This window comes from Ranitomeya imitator, chromosome 1 (genome assembly GCF_032444005.1).
Source record: "Ranitomeya imitator isolate aRanImi1 chromosome 1, aRanImi1.pri, whole genome shotgun sequence".
NCBI classification, from domain to species: domain Eukaryota; kingdom Metazoa; phylum Chordata; class Amphibia; order Anura; family Dendrobatidae; genus Ranitomeya; species Ranitomeya imitator.
The window spans coordinates 242906817-242927368 of NC_091282.1; the positions used below are offsets into that span (position 1 = coordinate 242906817).

The 20552-nt window shown below is 46.5% G+C and overlaps 1 protein-coding gene across 2 annotated transcripts in view; it reads left to right on the forward strand.

The window, feature by feature from the left end:
- The window catches only part of HECTD4 (HECT domain E3 ubiquitin protein ligase 4), a 336354-nt gene that overhangs the window by 257348 nt on the left and 58454 nt on the right, over nt 1–20552 (forward strand). For both annotated transcript variants that reach the window (XM_069754771.1, XM_069754778.1), the window contains exons 60-61: nt 8444–8623; nt 11485–12779. In XM_069754771.1, coding sequence (XP_069610872.1) covers nt 8444–8623; nt 11485–12779 — 1475 coding nt within the window. The remainder of the gene's footprint in view (nt 1–8443; nt 8624–11484; nt 12780–20552) is intronic.

A 20552-nucleotide genomic window follows, 5' to 3' on the forward strand; every position in this document is an offset into this window, starting at 1 on the left:
TAGCCAGGGAGGTTCTCACATCCTTCGACATTCGGGATGCGTACCTGCATATCCTGGTTTTTTTTTTCTCTCTCTCTCAACCACCCCCTTCCCCCTTACCCCCACACACACACCAGAAATTCCTGCTTTTTGCGAACAGCATTTTCAGTTCACAGCCTTGGCCTTTGGCCTCGCTACCGCTCCCAGGGTGTTCACAAAGGTCATGGCGGCCGTCATGTCAATCTTGCACTCTCGGGGCATGGTCGCTCTGCCCTATCTGGATGACCTTCTAGTCAAGGGTCCGTCTTTCCACGACTGCGGAGTCCGTTCGTTTCACTTGCGATACCCTTTCTCACCTGGGCTGGCTGATAAACTTAACCAAGTCCTCTCCAGTCCCAACCCAGCAGATATCCTTTTTAGGCATAACCCTAGACACCACTCGAGGGTTGGTGACTCTCCTTTAAGACAAGGTCCTAGCCCTTCAACAAGGAGCCCATGGACTTTTTCAATCATCCCCTTATTCCAGCCAGTTTACTATGAGGGTACTGGGGAAAATGGTTGCAGCAATGGACGCAGTTCCTTTGGCGCAGCTGCACCTTCGTACCCTGCAGCATGCTCTTCTAGCAGCTTGGGACAGGAACCCGGTCTCCCTCGACCGCGGGGGCTGTTTATCCCTGCGGGTCAGGCAGGCTCTCAGATGGTGGATATTGAGCTCTTCCCTCAATCAGGGGAAGTCCTTTCTCCCGGTTCAATGGTTAGTGGTGACTACCGATGCAAGTCTTCTGAGCTGGGGAGCAGTCTTTCGTCACCACACCGCTCAGGGCCGCTGGTCAATTCGGGAATCGAGACTCCATATCAATGTCCTAGAGATCTGAGCGATATGGCTAGACCTGCAGCAGTTCCATTATGTCCTGGCGGGTCACTCCATCTGAATTCAATCAGACAACACCACGGCTGTGGCATACATCAATCAAGGGGGTACCCGCAGCAGGGCGGCCATGTACGAAGTAACTCGCATTCTCTGATGAGCAGAGAGGAACCACTCGGCAATCTCAGCAGGGCACATACCAGGCCTAGAAAACTGGGCGCCAGACTTCCTCAGCTGTCAGGGTCTCGCCCCTTGGGAGTGGGAACTTCATCCGGAAGTTTTCCAACAGATCTGTCTTCGCTGGGGACCCCAGATGTGGATCTGATGGCGTCCAGAATGAATGCCAAAGTTCCCGAGTTTATGGCTCGGTCACGAGATCCAAGAGCCATCAGAGTGGATGCTCTGGTTCTTCAGTGGCGCCAGTTCCGTCTTCCGTACTTTTTTTCCCCGCTGCCGCTATTTCCGAGAGTCATCAAGAAGTTCAAGGAGAAGGGGGTTCCAGTGATCCTGGCTGCTCCGGATTGGCCACGCCGAGCGTGGTTTGCGGAGTTGGTGCCACTCGTCGCCGACATGACCTGGCGATTACCGGATTGTCCAGATCTGCTCCCCAGGGTCCGATTTACCACCAGAACTCAGCGTCCCCGTGTTTAACGGCTTGGCCGTTGAATACTGTGTTCTGACCCACACTAATTTTTCACAACCGGTCGTTTCCACAATGATTGGTGCTCGTAAACCTGTGTCTGTACGCATTTATCACCGTACCTGGAAGACCTTTTTTGCATGGTGCAAGGTTCGCGGACGTCCTCTCGCCTTCTCTATTCCCACCATTTTAGAGTTCCTACAGACTGGTCTGGACTCCGGCCTGGTGCTCAGCTCTCTCAAGGGCCACATCTCATCCTTATCGGTGTTATTCCAGCGTAGGATCGCAACAAAACCTCAAGTGAAGACTTTCATGCAAAGGGTTTCACATGTGGTACCCCCCCCATCGCATGCCTTTAGGTCCTTGGGACCTCAGCTTGGTCCTGGAAAATGCCTTCTGAACCGCTTCAGGACATTTCGCTGACCTTTCTGTCCTGAACGGTTGCCTTTCTCGTTGTGATCACATCAATCAGGTGAGTTTTAAGAGCTAGCTGCTCTGTCCAGTCGGGCGCCTTCACTTATTTTCCATCAGGACAAGGTTGTCCTCAGGCCATCCCTGTCTTTTTTGCCAAATGTCATCTCGTTTTTTTCCACCTTAACGAGGACGTTGTGCTTCCTTCATTTTGTCCAGCTCCAGTCCACAGGGTGAAAAGGGCTCTCCACACTCTTGATGTAGTCAGAGCTCTGAGAGGGTACGTCTCGAGGACGGCGTCCTTCCGAAGGTCAGATGCTTTGTTCGTGCTTGCTAAGGGTCACAGGAAGGGTTTAAGTTCTTCAAAGGCCACGCTAGCCAGGTGGATTCGTTCCACCATCCAGGAGTCCTTCCGTGTCAGAGGTAAGCCTATCCCAGCGGGAATCAGGGCACACTCCACTCGGTCGGTGGGGGCTTCTTGGACCATTCGTCATCAGGCGCTGATGGAGCAGATTTGTAAAGCTGCAACTTGGTCCAGTCTACATACTTTCTTAAAGCACTAATATTTACACTCAAGCTTCCGCTGATGTTCACCAATTCATTACAAAGAAAACTTCCCATATTCTCCTTCACTTTACTGGCATCAAGATTCTCTTCAGGTCTCGTGACAAATCCTTTCTGCAAAAAACGCAACATGTGCGCTCAGCCTTAGTGGTTACATATATTTATGTTCTACATTTTGACAATATTTTTGTTTCCTTTCTCTGCATGTCTCATCAACTATTCCATTGTCATACGCTTCTCTCTGCGGTTTTAAGATACATTTTTTTCACTAGCACCTCTTTTAACAGCACATTCAATGTATTAACCTCTCATTGTGCTCTAATTCAGTGGGTCATCTCGTACTGTCTGGTTTTGATAGCATGTCATCCACTGAGCCTGTGCAATCTTCATCGTACATACTGTGCAACACTACTTACTTTTCACATATTGTGTTTGTAACTTTATCATCGTGAACAGCGGCCTCCCTCCTGTGCTGATTTTGAACTGATTTAACATGGTAGCCTTTTGTAAATTCAATAAACAGAACTTTCTCCTTCGCCTCATTGGGGGACACAGACCGTGGGTGTATGCTGCTGCCACTAGGAGGCTGACACTGATACAAAGAAAGTGATCTCCTCCCCTGCAGTATACACCCTCCTGCTGGCTCTCCGTGTGCCACCCTCCTGCTGGCTCTCAGCTAACCAGTTCTTGCTTAGTGTCCGTAGGAGGCATACGGACGGGTCTGCTGTTCAGACCCAAAACTCTTTATTTTATTTTTACATTTTTGATTTTACTTTCTACAATGAAGGGGCGACGGATCCTTTCAAGGCTCTGATCTCCCCGAACCATCAACAGGCGAGCACAGAGAGTGTCGCCTCTCCGTCTCCTCTCTGCGACGTGCCACGCCTGAGCTGATTCTTAGGGGCGACGGGTCCCTTCAAGGGCACCGATCTCCCCACACCCTGAATGGACGAGCACATGAGGTGTCGCCTCCACGTACCCTCTTCCCCAGCCAGGCCTATTGCCAGACAACTGGCCCTGTCCACCCGGGGGCTGAACTCCGTGGATGTACACAGGCCTCTCTATTGTGTCCGAGCAGCCCCCACTGTCCCACCACTGTTAAAGCGGATGGCACAAGGAGGCGGACGATTCCTCTCCACCTCCCTAAGAAAGGGATGGAGGATTGAGGTTTACTCCTCTATCCCTGCACCGTCCACTCTGCAATACCCGACCTGCAGCAGAACAGTAGAGTGCACACGCTTTCCTCGGCGCTGAAACCCAGTCATCTGCAGCGGCTCCATGCCGGGACGTGCATCAATGGTGAGTGGATCCAGTCAGCGGTGGGCCTCTGCAGTGGGATATTCACATGCTGACAGACAGCCTCAGCCATGGCTTCCCTGTGGCCCACCTCCCTGAGGTAAGTCGGCCGGCTGCAAACATTTAGCCCCCGCCTTTGGCCGATGTGTAGGCCGCATCCCGGAAGCCGCGCCCACACTATGGCTTCGCCCACCTTCTCTGATCGCTTCTCTCGGCAACGCCCCTCTATTTTACCCCTGGTGTTGCTCACGCCAGCTGCAGAAATTTAGGCCTCGGCTTGGGCCTATTCATGGAAATCACGAGGCTCTGCCCACATCGCGTCTGTGGCTCCACCCCCCTGAATTGGCGCCTCACTCTCTGCGAGACTTTACCGCCTCTGCAACTCCCAGTGGTCATCTTGGTCCACCCTGCTGAGAGACACAAACACACACAGGGGCTATGGTTTTGCATTAAAGGGGCACAACGACTCTGCAACCGGGTAAGGTAGTACTGCACTCTTCCCCTGCATCTTCCCCCTGTGCTTAAAGACACATGACCAGTATCTCCTGCCTGGTCTTAAAGGTACATGACCAGTATTCTCTAGTCTTAAAGGCACATGACTAGTATTCCCTGGTCTTAAAGGCACATAACCAGTATTCCCTGGTCTTAAAGGTAAATGACCAGTATTCTCTAGTCTTAAAGGCACATGACTAGTATTTCCTGGTCTTAAAGGCACAGAACCAGTATTCCTGGTCTTAAAGGCACATGACCAGTATTCCCTGGTCTTAAAGGCACAAGCATGACCAGTATTCCCTGGTCTTAAACGCCGGACAGCCTGTCCACCCAGGGACCTTAACTCTGTGGATTTACAGAGGCACCCTTTTTGGCATCCGAACACCACCCTCTGCATCACCACTTTTTAGCAGATGATGCAAGAAGGCAGGATGATCCCTCTCCACTTCCCTGATAAGAGGATGGTGGATCGAGGGTTCATCATTTTAACTCCGCACCGTCAAGAGAGCAGCGATAGCAAGAGACTGCTTTTCCTGACCTTCTGCATGCAGCCGCGCATTCTGCCACTTGGCATATTAACCTGGTAGAATCTCCTGTGGTATACCAACCAGTATCCCTACCCAATGGGTCATCAATTAAAAATACAACTTACTGTCAGATAGCAAATCTGGTTCGTTCCGTCTTGTGGCCTCCGGTTCAGTGCTCTACCCTTCCTTAGCCGCCTCGTGTGTTGCTAGAGCAATGGTCTCCTGGTCAGAGACTTTATCTACTTTGATTTCCAACAGTTACCTTTTCCCGAAGACGGTACAGCTGGTCAATCAAATTTCTTGAGCGAGGAGACTGGCTGCTTCACGCCTCTCGGATGCATCCACTTGCGCAGCGCTGTCAGCATCAACTGCCATTACACTCAGAAGGACATTATAGCTCAGAGAATGGAAGCGTACTCTGCGTGCAAAAGGCCTCTGACATCACTCCCTTACCAGATTGATCTGTTATTCGGTGAGAGGTTGGGAGTGTACAAAGGATCGCATGATTCCTATAGACCCAACTAGCAGTGGATCAGTTGTCCAGGACAGTCTAGATCTAAGGGAGCTTAGTTCCAAAAAGGGGACCGAAAAGTAAGACCGACCCTGAACCTCAAACTTCTACCAAGCGTGACAAGGTCCTCCTTCTTCGGATGGAGTTCCACCGCTCAGCCATTACTTCAACGGAAAAAGGTGGAGTTTCAGGCATCCACCGACATTCGGATGCTTACTTTCACATTCCTATTTTTTCCCCTCTTGAAAAATTCCCTTAATGGTCCTGGGAGTCTTACAGTAGTCTCCTTTTGATCCGGACAGACTTTACTATCAGGGAAGGTCTCCCTTTTTTCTCTGAGATCTCATCGTCCTGACGAGTCTTTGGAGCTAGCCGCTCTGTTCTTTCAGACTTTTTTTCCCTTATTACCATCAAGGCAAGGTTTCCCTCAGGCCATCCCTGTCCCTTGTTACCAAGGTGGTATTGTATTCCCACAGTTATGAGGGCATCGTTCTTCCCTCATCTTTTGGCACCAATCCACAAAGCGGAATGGGTTCCCCATTTTCTGGACAAGGTGAGTGCTCTGAGTAGGTACTTCTCGAGGACAGCGCCTTCCGAAGGTTGGACACTTTATTTGGGCTACTTGACGGTAAGAAGACGACTTCCTGACAGTAACAGGATGGTTTTAGCCATTTCATCGGCCATGTTAGCCTGGTGGATTCATTACACCATCCAGGAGTCCTTCTGTGTAAGGGTACCGTCACACTATATGATTTACCTACGATCACGACCAGCGATACGACCTGGCCGTGATCGTAGGTAAATCGTAGTGTGGTCGCTGGGGAGCTGTCACACAGACAGCTCTCCAGCGACCAACGATGCCGAGGTAACCAGGGTAAACATCGGGTTACTAAGCGCAGGGCCGCGCTTAGTAACCCGATGTTTACCCTGGTTACAAGCGTAAAACTAAAAAAAAAAAAAAAACAGCACATACTTACATTCTGGTGTCCGTCAGGTCCCTTGCCGTCTGCTTCCCGCACTCACTGACTGCCGGCCGTAAAGTGAAAGTGAAAGCACAGCCGCTGTGCTCTGCTTTCACTTTACGGCCGGCAGTCACAGTGCGGGAAGCAGACGGCAAGGGACCTGACGGACACCAGAATGTAAGTATGTGCTGTTTGTTTTTTTTTTAGTTTTACGCTTGTAACCAGGGTAAACATTGGGTTACTAAGCGCGGCCCTGCGCTTAGTAACCCGATGTTTACCCTGGTTACAAGCGAACGCATCGCTGGATCGCATCGCCAGATCGGTGTCACACACACCGATCTAGCGATGACAGCGGGAGATCCAGCGATGAAACAAAGTTCCAAACGATCTGCTACGACGTACGATTCTCAGCAGGATCCCTGATCGCTGCTGCGTGTCAGACACAGCGATATCGTAACGATATCGCTGGAACGTCACGAATCGTACCGTCGTAGCGATCGAAATGGCAGTGTGTGACGGTACCAGGGTACCAGGGTACCGTCACACACTGCCATTTCGATCGCTACGACGGTACGATTCGTGACGTTCCAGCGATATCGTTACGATATCGCTGTGTCTGACACGCAGCAGCGATCAGGGATCCTGCTGAGAATCGTACGTCGTAGCAGATCGTTTAGAACTTTCTTTCGTTGCTGGATCTCCCGCTGGCATCGCTAGATCGGTGTGTGTGACACCGATCTAGCGATGCGATATAGCGATGCGTTCGCTTGTAACCAGGGTAAACATCGGGTTACTAAGCGCAGGGCCGCGCTTAGTAACCCAATGTTTACCCTGGTTACAAGCGTAAAACTAAAAAAAAAACAAACAGCACATACTTACATTCTGGTGTCCGTCAGGTCCCTTGCCGTCTGCTTCCCACACTCAGTGACTGCCGGCCGTAAAGTGAAAGCAGAGCACAGCGGTGACGTCACCGCTGTGCTGTGCTTTCACTTTCACTTTACGGCCGGCAGTCAGAGTTCGGGAAGCAGACGGCAAGGGAACTGACGGACACCAGAATGTAAGTATGTGCTGTTTGTTTTTTTTCACGCTGGTAACCAGGGTAAACATCGGGTTACTAAGCGCGGTCCTGCGCTTAGTAACCCGATGTTTACCCTGGTTACCCGGGGACCTCGGCATCGTTGGTCGCTGGAGAGCTGTCTGTGTGACAGCTCCCCAGCGACCACACTACGATTTACCTACGATCACGGCCAGGTCATATCGCTGGTCGTGATCGTAGGTAAATCGTATAGTGTGACGGTACCCTTAGATGTTATCTTATCTCCCTGTCTATCGAGGTTTCTTGGGTTCTAGGCATCATGCGTTGGCAAAACACGCCTGCAAGCTTGCAGGTTCTTCGAGTCCGCATGCATTCTTGAAGCACTATAATTCCCAGACTTCCACAGATGTGAGTCTGGGCTGGGAGACTGCAGGCCGCGGTGGCGCACTTGTAAGTAGCAGATTCACAAGGCCTGATCTGATGTCTTCCCCACCCAGGGACTGCTTTGGGACGTCCCACGGTCTGTGTCCCCCAATGAGGCGAAGGAGAAATGGGGATTTTTGTGTACTCACTGTAAAATCCTTTTCTCCGAGCCATTCATTGGGGGACACGGCTCCCACCCTGTTATTAGCTTGTGCTTGTTTTATAATTTGACATGCTATACTCTCATATATAATGTGACATGCTATACGCTCATATGTTATTGATCTTCTACTGCTTTTGCACAGAACTGGTTAGCTGAGAGCCAGCAAGAGGGTGTATACCGCAGGGGAGGAGCTAACTTTCCTTGTATCACTTAGTGGCAGCAGCATACACCCACAGTCTGTGTCCCCCAATGAATGGCTCGGAGACAAGGATTTTACGGTGAGTACACAAAAATCCCTATATTTTGATACATGTGTGTATTCTTCATTTATATCGACATCATGTATTTGTAGGTAATATTATGTGGTTGGTGGTCTGATCCATACTAGGGGTCCATTTTTTTTGTTTTATAGGAGTTGATTTATTTGACAGTATTTATCTACAAGTTTTCCATCAAAGCAGAAGAGATGAGGTTTATGTACATGTTGCCAAAATGTTTCTTTCTTGAAGAGTATATTAAGTATATTAACTTAAGTTATATTGCGTATCATTTGAAATTCCTTACTGTATAGGTGTATCTCCGGCTCCGGGAGCTGTTCTGGTAATTCATTCCCTTCCACTGGAATTTCCGCTCGCTATGGCTTTTACAGAGCAGGTTTTATCATGGAAGCTTGAAGATGTAGATGAGAAGTCAGAAGATGAGCTTGATACCATTCCATCATCTATCCTCCTGCAAGTGGTGGAATTTTCATGTAAGAAAATAAAAAAATATATATATTAATTAAATTAAATTGATCTTCAGCTTTTTTCAAAACTGATTAAAAAAAAATTAAAGCTAATTTTAAGTACAGACCTATTGTGAGGCACAACTTCATATCCTCTTACCTAGCTAGAAGCTCGATGATGGAATAAGGTTTTTTTTTCTTTTGTGACTGTGATCACAATGACTAGACTTCTTAAAGGGAACCTGTCACCCCGTTTTTTGAGATTGAGCTATAAATACTGTTAAATAGGGCCTGCGCTGTGTGTTCCTATAGTGTATGTAGTGTACCCCGATTCCCCATGTATGCTGAGAAATAACTTACCAAAGTCGCCGTTTTCGCCTGTCAATCAGGCTGGTCAGGTCGGGAGGGCGTGGTGACATCGGTGGTTCTTCCTCAGCTTTACGTTGGTGGCGTAGTGGTGAAGACACAGCGCGCGATCTGCGCTGTAATCCCTTGCATCGGTGGGGGCGGCCATCTTCCTGGGGCCGCGCGTGCGCAGATCGAGTGCTCTGCTGCACGGGGCTTCAGGAAAATGGCCGCGGGATGCCGCGCGTGCGCATTAGAGATCGCGGCGGCCATTTTCCCAAAGCCGAGATGCAAACTCGGCTTCGGATTCAAAGATTTTTCAATTTATAATTATGGCTGAGACTACAAGTCAACATTTTATTGGACTTGGCCCTTTCATGTTTGTAAAGTACCATATTTTGCGGACTATAAGATGCATCCCAAATTTTGGGGAGGAAACTAGGGAAAAAAATGTTTTAATAAAATGGTGCGTGTTTATCCGCTTTTGTGGTAGCTTACCTGGGGGTCAGTGGTGGTGGAGAGGGGTCCAAGGTGGCAGGGTCACTGCTGGAAAAGGCAGGAGATGCTGCGGGCTCCAGACTGGTAGGACGGGGTGTTCGGCGGCACTAAGAGTTGGGCACTGGCTGCAGGCCTTAGGCTGGTGCAACGAGGTGTTCAGTGGAAGTGACGCATGCAGAATTAAGATCTCAATACGCGCATGCGTCGCATCCGGCGGCAATTTTCCCATTGTCCACCACATAGAAAAGTATGGAAAGTGTTGGGCTCCAAGCTTTCACAATATGTCGACAGACCCCACGTACAGCTGAACACCTCATCGTACCAGCCTGGGGCCCGCAGCAATTGCCCGACTCCTGCCGCCACCAGAAGCTTCCCTGGGACCCCGCTCCACCACAGCTACAATTCAGATTATAAGATGCACCCACATTTTCCCCCCAAAATTTTGGGGGAAATAGTGCATCTTATCTTATCCCAAAAATACGGTAGTTTTTTATTTGTGTCATTGGTGTGGTCATTTTACCAAGGAATAGCATTACCTGCTCAACGTGTGATTTGCAGAAACTCCTTTTTCAACGAGAATAATAGAAGTGCGTCAACTCTACCTATACTTAATCATTAAACTTTTAGATTATTTTTTTGTTTTTAATTAAATATATACTACAAATAATTAGTTAATAATTTTGTTTTCTTAATATGAGGTGTGCTAACTACACTTTGTTAATCAGTTTTAGTTGAATTTTTTGCAATTGTGTTTTATTAAAAATTTTATACCATTGCTATAACAGGTTTTGTTTTTCTGCGCCTTCAGCTTTGATTTGACCTTTGGTCATAAATCAGCTGAGTGTAGCTCAGAAAAAGATAAGATTTACTGACTACCCATCAGACATCTTAGGCTAAATTCACACATCCGTTTTTTGCCGTCAGGCACGATTCGGTAAATTAAAAAAAAAAAAAAAAAAAACGGATCCGGCAAATGACGCCGCCGGATCCGTTTTTTTCCCCATAGACTTGTATTAGTGCCGGGTTGCCTACCATTTTGTCCGTTTTTTTGCCGGCAAAAATTGTGGATTCGGCGGCCGGACAAAACAGACAGATGAACATCTTTTTGTGTCCGGCGAAAAACCGGACAGTGCCTGATCCGGCGTTGTCCAGCTTTTCCTATAATGGAAGCCTATGGAACAAATTCCTTTTTTTCAACTGCACATGCCCAGAAATGGTATTTTTCCATTCTGGGGTCGCTCGCTCGCTCACTCTCTCTCTCGAACAGGAAGTTCAAACTCTATCCCCGAGTTTAAAAAAAAAAAAAAAACACAAACTTATCCGTTGCATCAGTTTTTCACAACTTGCAACGGATCCGTTTTTTAAAAATTCGCCGGATCCTGCCTGACGGCAAAAACGGAATGTGTGAAAGTAGCCTAAGGGTATGTGCACACATCAGGATTTCTTGCAGAAATTTTCCTGACAAAAACTGGACATTTCTGTCAGAAATCCGCATGCGTTTTTGACGCGTTTTTGTGCGTTTTTTCCCAAATGCATAGAATTGCAGGAAAAATGCAGAAAATCCGCAAAAATAATGAACATGCTCATTTTTTCACCGTGATGCGTTTTTTTCGCGGAAAAAAACGCATCCATGTGAACAAAACATGCAGAATGCATTCTAAATGATAGAATGCATAATGTATGCGTTTTTAATGAGTTTTTATAGCGTTTTTAGCGCGAAAAAACCTGAACGTGTGCACATGGCCTTAGAGGACTAACTGATAAAATCTCGGTTGACTCCTTCTGCAGCCAGCAACAGACAGTGCAACCCAGGGAGCTGGAGAAGGCAAACAATGCAAAATTTTTAAGAACTTGAAACTTCAAAAATTATTTTTAGCCCCAATTACATGCATTTAAGTTTAAGAAAAAGTGTCCCCAAATGTGTACAAACTTTAAAAAAAAAAAAATGAAAAACAAAATTAATTGTTAACTTCTTTTTACTAAACATTTAGGATCTTGTATTCTAATTGGCAATTGCTATAAATTAATTTGTGAATTTCATTCAGGTAATTTGCTCTGGACAACAGACTTGGCGGCAACTATAAAAGAGTTACAGTTTCACTTACTGGCTGAACTACTTCGTAAAATTCACCATCTAGAGCAAAAGAAGAATCCTGCAGGCTTGTCCTCCTCAATAGCTCTTCAGTTGAATCCATGTCTAGCAGTGCTGATGGCTCTACAAACAGAGTTGCGCAAGTTATACGATGAGGAGACCCAAAACTGGACTTCTGGAAATGCAAGTGGTGGCTCTGTTCCTGGGATTACTGAGCATGGACGTTTTTCTACCTATTTTCATGCTTTAATGGAGGTTTGCCTGGCTGTGGCGGAAGTTACACTTCCCATTAATATGAGTTCTGCAGTCAGTGTGATGACCTCAACAACTGCAACGAACCTTAGCGACTCTTCCTCATCATCATCATCTTCCCCTGGCCAAACACCACAAAGTCCAAGCCTGCTTTCAAAGAGGAAGAAAGTTAAGATCAAACGTGAAAAAGCAGCAACTGTAAAGCGCACATCTTCACGAGGTGCTGAAAATGATCCTGCCTTGCTTAGTATGGGTGGCAGCAAGCCGGAAGATATGTTGTGGTTTCACCGGGCCCTTACTTTGCTAATGATTCTCAGACATCTGACAAATAAAGATCCACAAGGTTTGGGTGTCACAAATGATGCCATCGCAGATGCCAGCCAGGCTCTTGTAGTGCCCACAGCACATAGCCGCCTGCTAGTTATTTCCGGTATACCAACTCACCTGGAAGAATCTGTTGTCAGAGGTGCTATTCGAAAAGCCTGCAATGCCCATGGTGGCGTTTTTAAAGATGAGATCTACATCCCCCTTCAAGATGTTGAATTAGCAAAAGCCAAAGATGGAACTGAAGGAGCTGAATGCAAAACTGAGGCTGAAAAAACTCCTGGAGTCCCAGTGATTGACAACAACATGGATATCAGTAGTTCCAGCAGTGTGACACCTGCAGTTAGTGTCAGTGCTTCTGCCTCCACAAGTCAGGCTTCCTTGTGTAGCTCTCAGGGAGTTTCACAAGCTACCAGTGAAGCATCCGTGGAGCAGTTTGTGCCAGAACTTGCTATACCTCAAGGTCTTTTGGAACCAAATGCAGTGTCTAGCCAGGAGAGTCTGGACCTTTCCATCTGCAGCACAGGAAGTATGGGCAGCTTGGGAAGTCTTGTAGAACAACTGGATAATGTAGAAACTGTCTGTTTAACGGATGTTGGAGCCATGTTTACAACGAGTCTATTGGATAACCAACCAGTGTCAAGGCCAATCAAAGGTTTTGCAGTTGTGGAGGTAAATATGTTAATTCTATACAGATTAGAATGATTGGCCAATCTTTCCAATTTCGCCAACTTACACTCCATTCCCTGTTTAGAACTTTAGAACACATGCATGACTTGCTAAACCTTTCATTTGAGTACGGGATCTTAGTCTGTCCGCACAAAATGACTGTTCAAACCAAGCACAGGCACTCTTTGCACCCTTGACTTGGCCAAATAGTGCAGTGCGCCTCAGTACCTACTTGTTTTCCATTTATCTCTACCCTCCTTGTGGCTGTAAAGGCAGAATTGTCGCTCAAGGAAGAGGAGGACGGAGATAGATGGAAAACATATAGGTGGGAAGTTGCTCTGAATTGTTTCACCACACCAAGGTTGGACAGAGTGCCCGTGCTTTGAACAATCATTTCTGGGTCGCTTCATTGGGGGACACAGAGAACCGTGGGTAAAGGTACCGTCACACTGAACGATATCGTTAGCGATCTGTGACGTTGCAGCGTCCTGGCTAGCGATATCGTTCAGTTTGACACGCAGCAGCGATCAGGATCCTGCTGTGATGTTGTTGGTCGCTGCAGAAAGTCCAGCACTTTATTTGGTCGCTGGACTTCCTGCAGACATCGCTGAATCGGCGTGTGTGACGCCGATTCAGCGATGTCTTCACTGGTAACCAGGGTAAACATGGGGTTACTAAGCGTAGGGCCGCGCTTAGTAACCCGATGTTTACCCTGGTTACCAGCATAAAAGTAAAAAAAAACAAACACTACATACTTACCTTCCGTTGTCTGTCCCCCGCTGTGCTTCTTTGCTCTGGCTGTGAGCGCCGGCCAGCCGGAAAGCACAGCGGTGACGTCACCGCTCTGCTTTCCGGCCGTTGTGCTCACAGTCAGTGCAGGAAAGCACAGCGCCGGGGACAGACAGCGGAAGGTAAGTATGTAGTGTTTGTTTTTTTTTACTTTTACGATGGTAACCAGGGTAAACATCGAGTTACTAAGCGCGGCCCTGCGCTTAGTAACCCCATGTTTACCCTGGTTACCGGCATCGTTGGTCGCTGGAGAGCTGTCTGTGTGACAGCTCTCCAACGACCAAACAGCGACGCTGCAGCGATCGACATCGTTGTCGGTATCGCTGCAGCGTCGCTTAGTGTGACGGTACCTTTAGTCTGCTGCCACCTGGCTGACGATGTTATTACATTCCAAATGAAAATTCTCTCCTACCAATTTGACTATACATCGCTTGTTAGCCTCAGTCTTGCTCAGTTTTGTGTAGTGTCGGTTGGAGGCATGGTTTGCCTTATACTGTTTTTAGAGACGTTGTGCAGGAGAGCTGGCGGATTAAGTCCGCGCTGCCACAATAATACAGATTCAAATGTAATGAAAAGCTCTGGTGGTTTATTAAACGCGTTTCAAGGTCTATCTGACGTCTTCATCAGGAAAATACCACAAAGACACCTTTGTGGTATTTTCCTGATGAAGAGGTCAGATAGACCTTGAAACGCATTGAATAAACCACCAGAGCTTTTCATTACATTTGAATCTGTATTATTGTGGCAGCGCGGACTTAATCAACAAACTCTCCTGCACAACGTCTCTGAGAATGTCGCGTGGGCGGCCCGTGGATCTGCAGCAGCCGATATGCACATGCTTTTTGCCTGACACCATCAGGTGAGCAGCTCCCTGTTAAAAAAAAAAAAAAAAAAAAAAAAACTGCACTTAATCTGATAAAACCCTATATGCGCTTTTTGTCTCCCTAGTCTACTTATACTGTTTTTAGTCATTAGGTTAGGATTTAACTATTTTTTTGGGGGGGGGTTTTGTTTCAAATTTTACTCATACCGATTTGTCTTCCCCAAGAAAGATGGTTTGGCTCATCTTGGGTCTAAGGCAAGTAAACAAGTGGGTGCTTTTGCACCATTTTTGAATGGCGTTTCTCTGTTCAGTCGTGGCATCCATGGAAGCCAGGGAGTTTTCAGGATGCCTATCTAAATGCGTCAATCTTTCCTGCTCATCTGCAATTCCTTCGCTTTGCAGTCGCTTAGGATCATTTTCAGTTCAGGGACCTTCCCTTTAGGATGGCATCAGTGCCCAGCATTTTTACAAAGCTCCTGGCCCCAGTTACGGCTCCATTTTGGACCAGGGTCATAGTAGTTATTACCTATTTGGACGATATTCTGGTCAAGGCATCTTGCATTTCTCAGAATCTGGAACAATTCGGCTGAATTGCCAACAGGGTAATTTCAGAGTTAGTTCCAACACAGCGCCTTCAGTTTTTAGGGATGATATTCGACACAATTCAGGCATCATTCTTCATTCCACAAAAGAAAAGGTTTGCTCTTCAATCCTTTGTCTCTCTGGTCGCCTCAGAATTTGTACATTCTCTTTGGTTTTGCATGAGAGTCTGGGGAAAGATGGTGGCAACGCTCAAACTTGTCCTGTTTGCATAGTTCCATTCAAGGCCTCTACAGAACACGCTTTTGGCCCATTGGGACAAATTAAATACAAATTAATACAGTCCCTAGATCGTACAGTCTTCCTTCCACTTTCCTGTTGCCAATCTCTCACGAGGTGGTTGACGTCGCACCAGTTAACCCAGGGTCGCTCCTTTTGTCCCATCCAGTGGCAGGTTCTGACCACGGATGTGAGTCTTATTGGATGGGGGGCAATTTTTCACCATTTTTTTGGTTAAGGGATTTGGGAGCTGTCAGGAGACACGCCTTCCAATCAATGTGTTGGACCTCAGAGCCATCCTTCTGGCTCTGTTGCATTCTCAGCACCTGCGATTGCTGATCAGGAATTTCATTCAGACAATGCCACTGCAGTAGCCTATATCAACCGCCAAGGAGGGACACAGAGCCTATCCGATATGTCAGAGGTTGCGGAGATACTGAAGTGGGCAGAGGACAAGGTTCCTCTAATTTCAGCGGTGCATATACCAGGAATTGACTACTGGGCAGCAGAAATCTTCAGCCGCCAGTAAGTAGCAGCAGGAAAATGGGCTCTTCACCCATGAGTAATCTAGCAGATTTGTCCTTGGTGTGGCACAACAGGTGTCAATCTGTTTTCATCTAGGCTAAACCTCGACGTATCAATATTCATTGCAAAATCTCGGGATCTTCAGGCAATTGCGAAAACGCATTGGCAATTCCCTGGTCCCAGTTCTCATCTGCCCAGACTCCTCAAAGTCAAGGCAGGGGGGTATGCCTGTCATTCTCATCACACCAGACTGGCCTCAGAGGGCTTGGTACGCGGATGTTATCAACCTTTTGGCAGATGTTCCCTGGACTCTCCCTCACTGTCCAGACCTTTTGTCTGAGTCTGTTCTTCCATCAGAATTTACAGTTGTTCAGTTTAACGCCATGGCTGTTGAGGCCCCAATTCTGAGGGTAGCGGAGTTGTCAGAACCAGTCGTCCAAACAATGATCAAGGCACCGAAGCCCTCTTCACTGCGTATCTATCACCACACTTGGTGGACCTACTTTCGTTGGTATGTGTGTTTTGGCATTTCCCCAATGTACCGGTACTTTTCTATGCCAGCTTTGGTCTCCTTTTTGCAGTCAGGGCTGGAGGCAGAGTTGGCACTTAGTTCTCTAAAGGCGCATGTGTCCATCTTGGCTATTTTGTTCCTGCGGGATTTGGCCTCTAGACCCAAGGTCAAGATTTTCCTCCAGGGAATAGCACATCCTAGACCACACACTACCTCCCTCCCCTTTATCTGTGGGAGCTTAATCTATTCTTGGAGACTATTCAGTCACGACCTTCTGAGCCTCTCCGAGGTTTCTGAGCTTCATCCTTCTTATAATGTAGCTTTCCTTATAGCCATGTCTATTAGAAGAGTATCGGAGTTTGCGACTCCCTTGTTGCGCTTTTTACCTAAGCTTGCACCAGGACAAGGTGATGTTGAGGTCTATTCCATCCTTACTCCCTAAGGTGGTTTTAGCTTTTCACCTTAACGATGACATTGTCTTGCCTTTCTTTTGCCATGGCTTCCTTATCGCTGTACGATGCTGTTTTTCAGCCACCAACCCATTCAGACGGTCTGATTCCTTGTCATATTATATGATCCTCGCAGGGGCCTGGCCACCTCTAAGGCTGGTTGGGTTAGTACGGCCATCATTCAGGCTTACAAAGCGAAGACCAGGGCTCCTCATTTTGGGCTTACGGCACACTCTACACGGGCAGTGGGAGTTTCTTGGGCGGTTCGTCCCCAGGGATCAGTTCTGCAACTTTTTAAGGCAGCTACTTGGTAATCTGTACAACCATTCTTGAAGTTTTACAGCAGTGTTCCCCAACTCCGGTCCTCAAGAGCCACCAACAGGTCATGTTTTGAGGATTTCCTTAGTATTGCACAGGTCAATGAATGCTTGCCTGTGCAGGTGATGCAATTATCACCTGTGCAATACTAAGGAAATCCTGAAAACATGACTTGTTGGTGGCTCTTGAGGACCGGACTTGGGGAACACTGTTTTACAGGGTCCACACCTTATCTTTGGCAGATGCAAAATTTGGCAGAAACATATTGCAGGCAGCAATTACGCAGACTTCAGCGTGAGCAAGAATGCAGAATTTTGTAGTAGCACTATATTAGTTTTCTCACCCCAGGGACAGCTTTAGGACGTCCCATAGTTGTGTATTGACCAATCAAGCGACTGAGAAATAAAGATTTTTGGTACTCAATGTAAAATCTGTTTCCCTTTAGTCTTCATCGGGGGACACTGGGTCGCCGCATGCATTTACGTTGTTTTTTCTCTAAGGGTGTAATTGATTTTGTTTTACTTTAATGGTTTTGCTTCTTCTACTGCTTTCTCACTAAACTGAGGGAGCAGGAGGCTAGCAGACGAGGTATAGTCTGCTGGGGAGGAGTCAATTTGCATTTAGAATGTAATAATCGTGTCCTCCATGTGGAATCAGATTATCCCATGGTCTGTCTCCCAATGAAGACTAACTAGAAACATACGGTATTTTACGGTATGTACCAAAAATCTTTATTTTGTGTTGACGGACTCCCTTTAAGCTGGAACCAATATGCTTTTTATACCGATATGCTTTATATTCTAATGAACAGTGTAGAATGAGAGATACAGCACTGGTTATTCTGTTTAATCTAATATATAAAGCTGAATGTGTGTATGTCCGGGATTGGCATCTGCACAGTCGCAGCTACAGCCACAAAATTTTGCACAGTCACACGTCTGGACCCCGAGAGCGTCATAGGCTATGTTGTGAAGCGAAATTGTAACCCCGCGCGTTCCAATTCACCAAACAATTTTGCCCCTATCTACGTAATGGGGAAAAAGTGAAAGGAAAAGTGTTGGAGGCAAATTGACAGCTGCCATTTGTGAACAAAGGGGACTTAAAGAGTGAGAGCGATGGCGCCAAAGAGTATATACCGTACAGTTGCTAAGGTGGGGCCCCGACATGGGATACTCACCACACACGGGGATATGAACACACACACAAAATGCGCCACACACTACCACGTGCTTGAACACATATACCACCCTCAGCACACATTTCACCACACATACACCAACCTCGCCACATAAAAGTCAAAACACAAAAGTCGCCGCTCAAAACTCGCCACGCGCAAAACTCGCCACATGCAAAACTAGGCTCACGCAAAACTCGCCACACGTGCAAAACTCACCTCATGGAAAACTCGCCACACGCAAAACTTGCACACGCGGAAAAATTGCATCATGCACAAAAGTTGCAACACATGTAAAAGTTGCCTCACACAAAACTTGCACATACTCAAAACACACCACACATAAAACTCGCCATGTGCAAAACTTGCTGCACACAACTTGCTACACTAACCTGTCACATGCAACTCGACACACAAAAAGTTGCTACACGCATGTCGCCACACAACTCATCTCACAAGTTGCTACATGCATGTAGCCACACGCAACTCAACACACAACTTGACACATGAAATTCGCCCTAAAACACACACAAGTCTGGTATTATCCTTCAAAAATAAAAATCTGATTAATAAACAGACAAACTACAAGAGCCACAAATGTACCATATAGGAAATACGGCAGCTGTCAGTCACATGACCTGTCTATTATGTGTATGTGTGAGCTAATATATACTTGCAGGGGGGAGGGCTTCCTGTTGGCTGGGGATTTATCAGGCTGCCAATTTAGCTTACAAATACTGAGGTAAAAATACTGAGCAAATAACGTGTGAACGCGGTCTAATACAGGAGGAGATGACATACAGATATATACTATATACAGGGGAGATGACACACAGATATATATTAAATACAGGAGAGATGACACAGGTATATACTATATACAGGAGGAGATGACACACTGGTATATACTATATACAGGGGAGATGACATACAGGTACATATTATATACAGGGGAGATGACACAGGTATATACTATATACAGGGGAGATGACACAAAGGTATATACTATATACAGGAGGAGATGACACACAGGTATATACTATATACAGGAGGAGATGACACACAGGTATATACAAGGGAGATGACACACACATATATACTATATACAGGGGAGATGACACACATATACTATATACAGGAGGAGATGATATACAGGTATATACTATATACAGGGGAGATGACAAACATATACTATATACAGGAGGAGATGACACACACATATATACTATATATAGGGGAGATGACACACAGGTATATACTCTATACAGGGGAGATGACACACCGGTACAGTTATATGAAAAAGTTTGGGCACCCCTATTAATCTTAAGCTTAATGTTTTATAAAAATTGTTTTTTTTTGCAACAGCTATTTCAGTTTCATATATCTAATAACTCTTGGACACCGTAATGTTTCTGCCTTGAAATGAGGTTTATTGTACTAACAGAAAATGTGCAATCTGCATTCAAACAAAATTTGACAGTTGCATAAGTATGGGCACCCTTATCATTTTCTTGTTTTAAATACTCCTACCTACTTTTTACTGACTTACTAAAGCACTTTTTTTGTTTTTTTTTAACTTCATTGAGCTTTGAACTTTATAGCCAGGTGTATGCAATCATGAGAAAAGCTACTTAAAGTGGCCACTTGCAAGTTGTTCTCCTGTTTGAATCTCCTCTGAAGAGTGGCATCATGGGCTCCTCAAAACAACTGTCTAATGATCTGAAAACAAAGATTATTCAACATAGTTGTTCAGGGGAAGGATACAAAAAGCTGTCTCACAGATTAAACCTGTCAATTTCCACTGTGAGGAACATAGTAAGGAAATGGAAGAACACAGGTACAGTTCTTGTTAAGGCCAGAAGTTGCAGGCCAAGAAAAACATCAGAAAGGCAGAGAAGAAGAATGGTGAGATCAGTCAAGGACAATCCACAGACCACCTCCAGAGAGCTGCATCATCAACTTGCTGCAGATGGTGTCACTGTGCATCGGTCAACTATACAGCGCACTTTGCACAAGGAGAAGCTGTATGGGAGAGTGATGCAAAAGAAGCTGTTTCTGCAAGCACGCCACAAACCGAGTCGGTTGAGGTATGCAAAAGCACATTTGGCGAAGCCAATTTCTTTTTGGAAGAAGGTCCTGTGGACTGATGAAACCAAGATTGAGTTGTTTGGTCATACAAAAAGGCGTTATGCATGGTGGCCAAAAAACACAGCATTCCAAGAAAAACACTTGCTACCCACAGTAAAATTTGGTGGAGGTTCCATCATGCTTTGGCGCTGTGTGGCCAATGCCGACACCGGGAATCTTGTTAAAGTTGAGGGACGCATGGATTCCTCTCAGTATCAGCAAATGCTTGACAATAATGTTC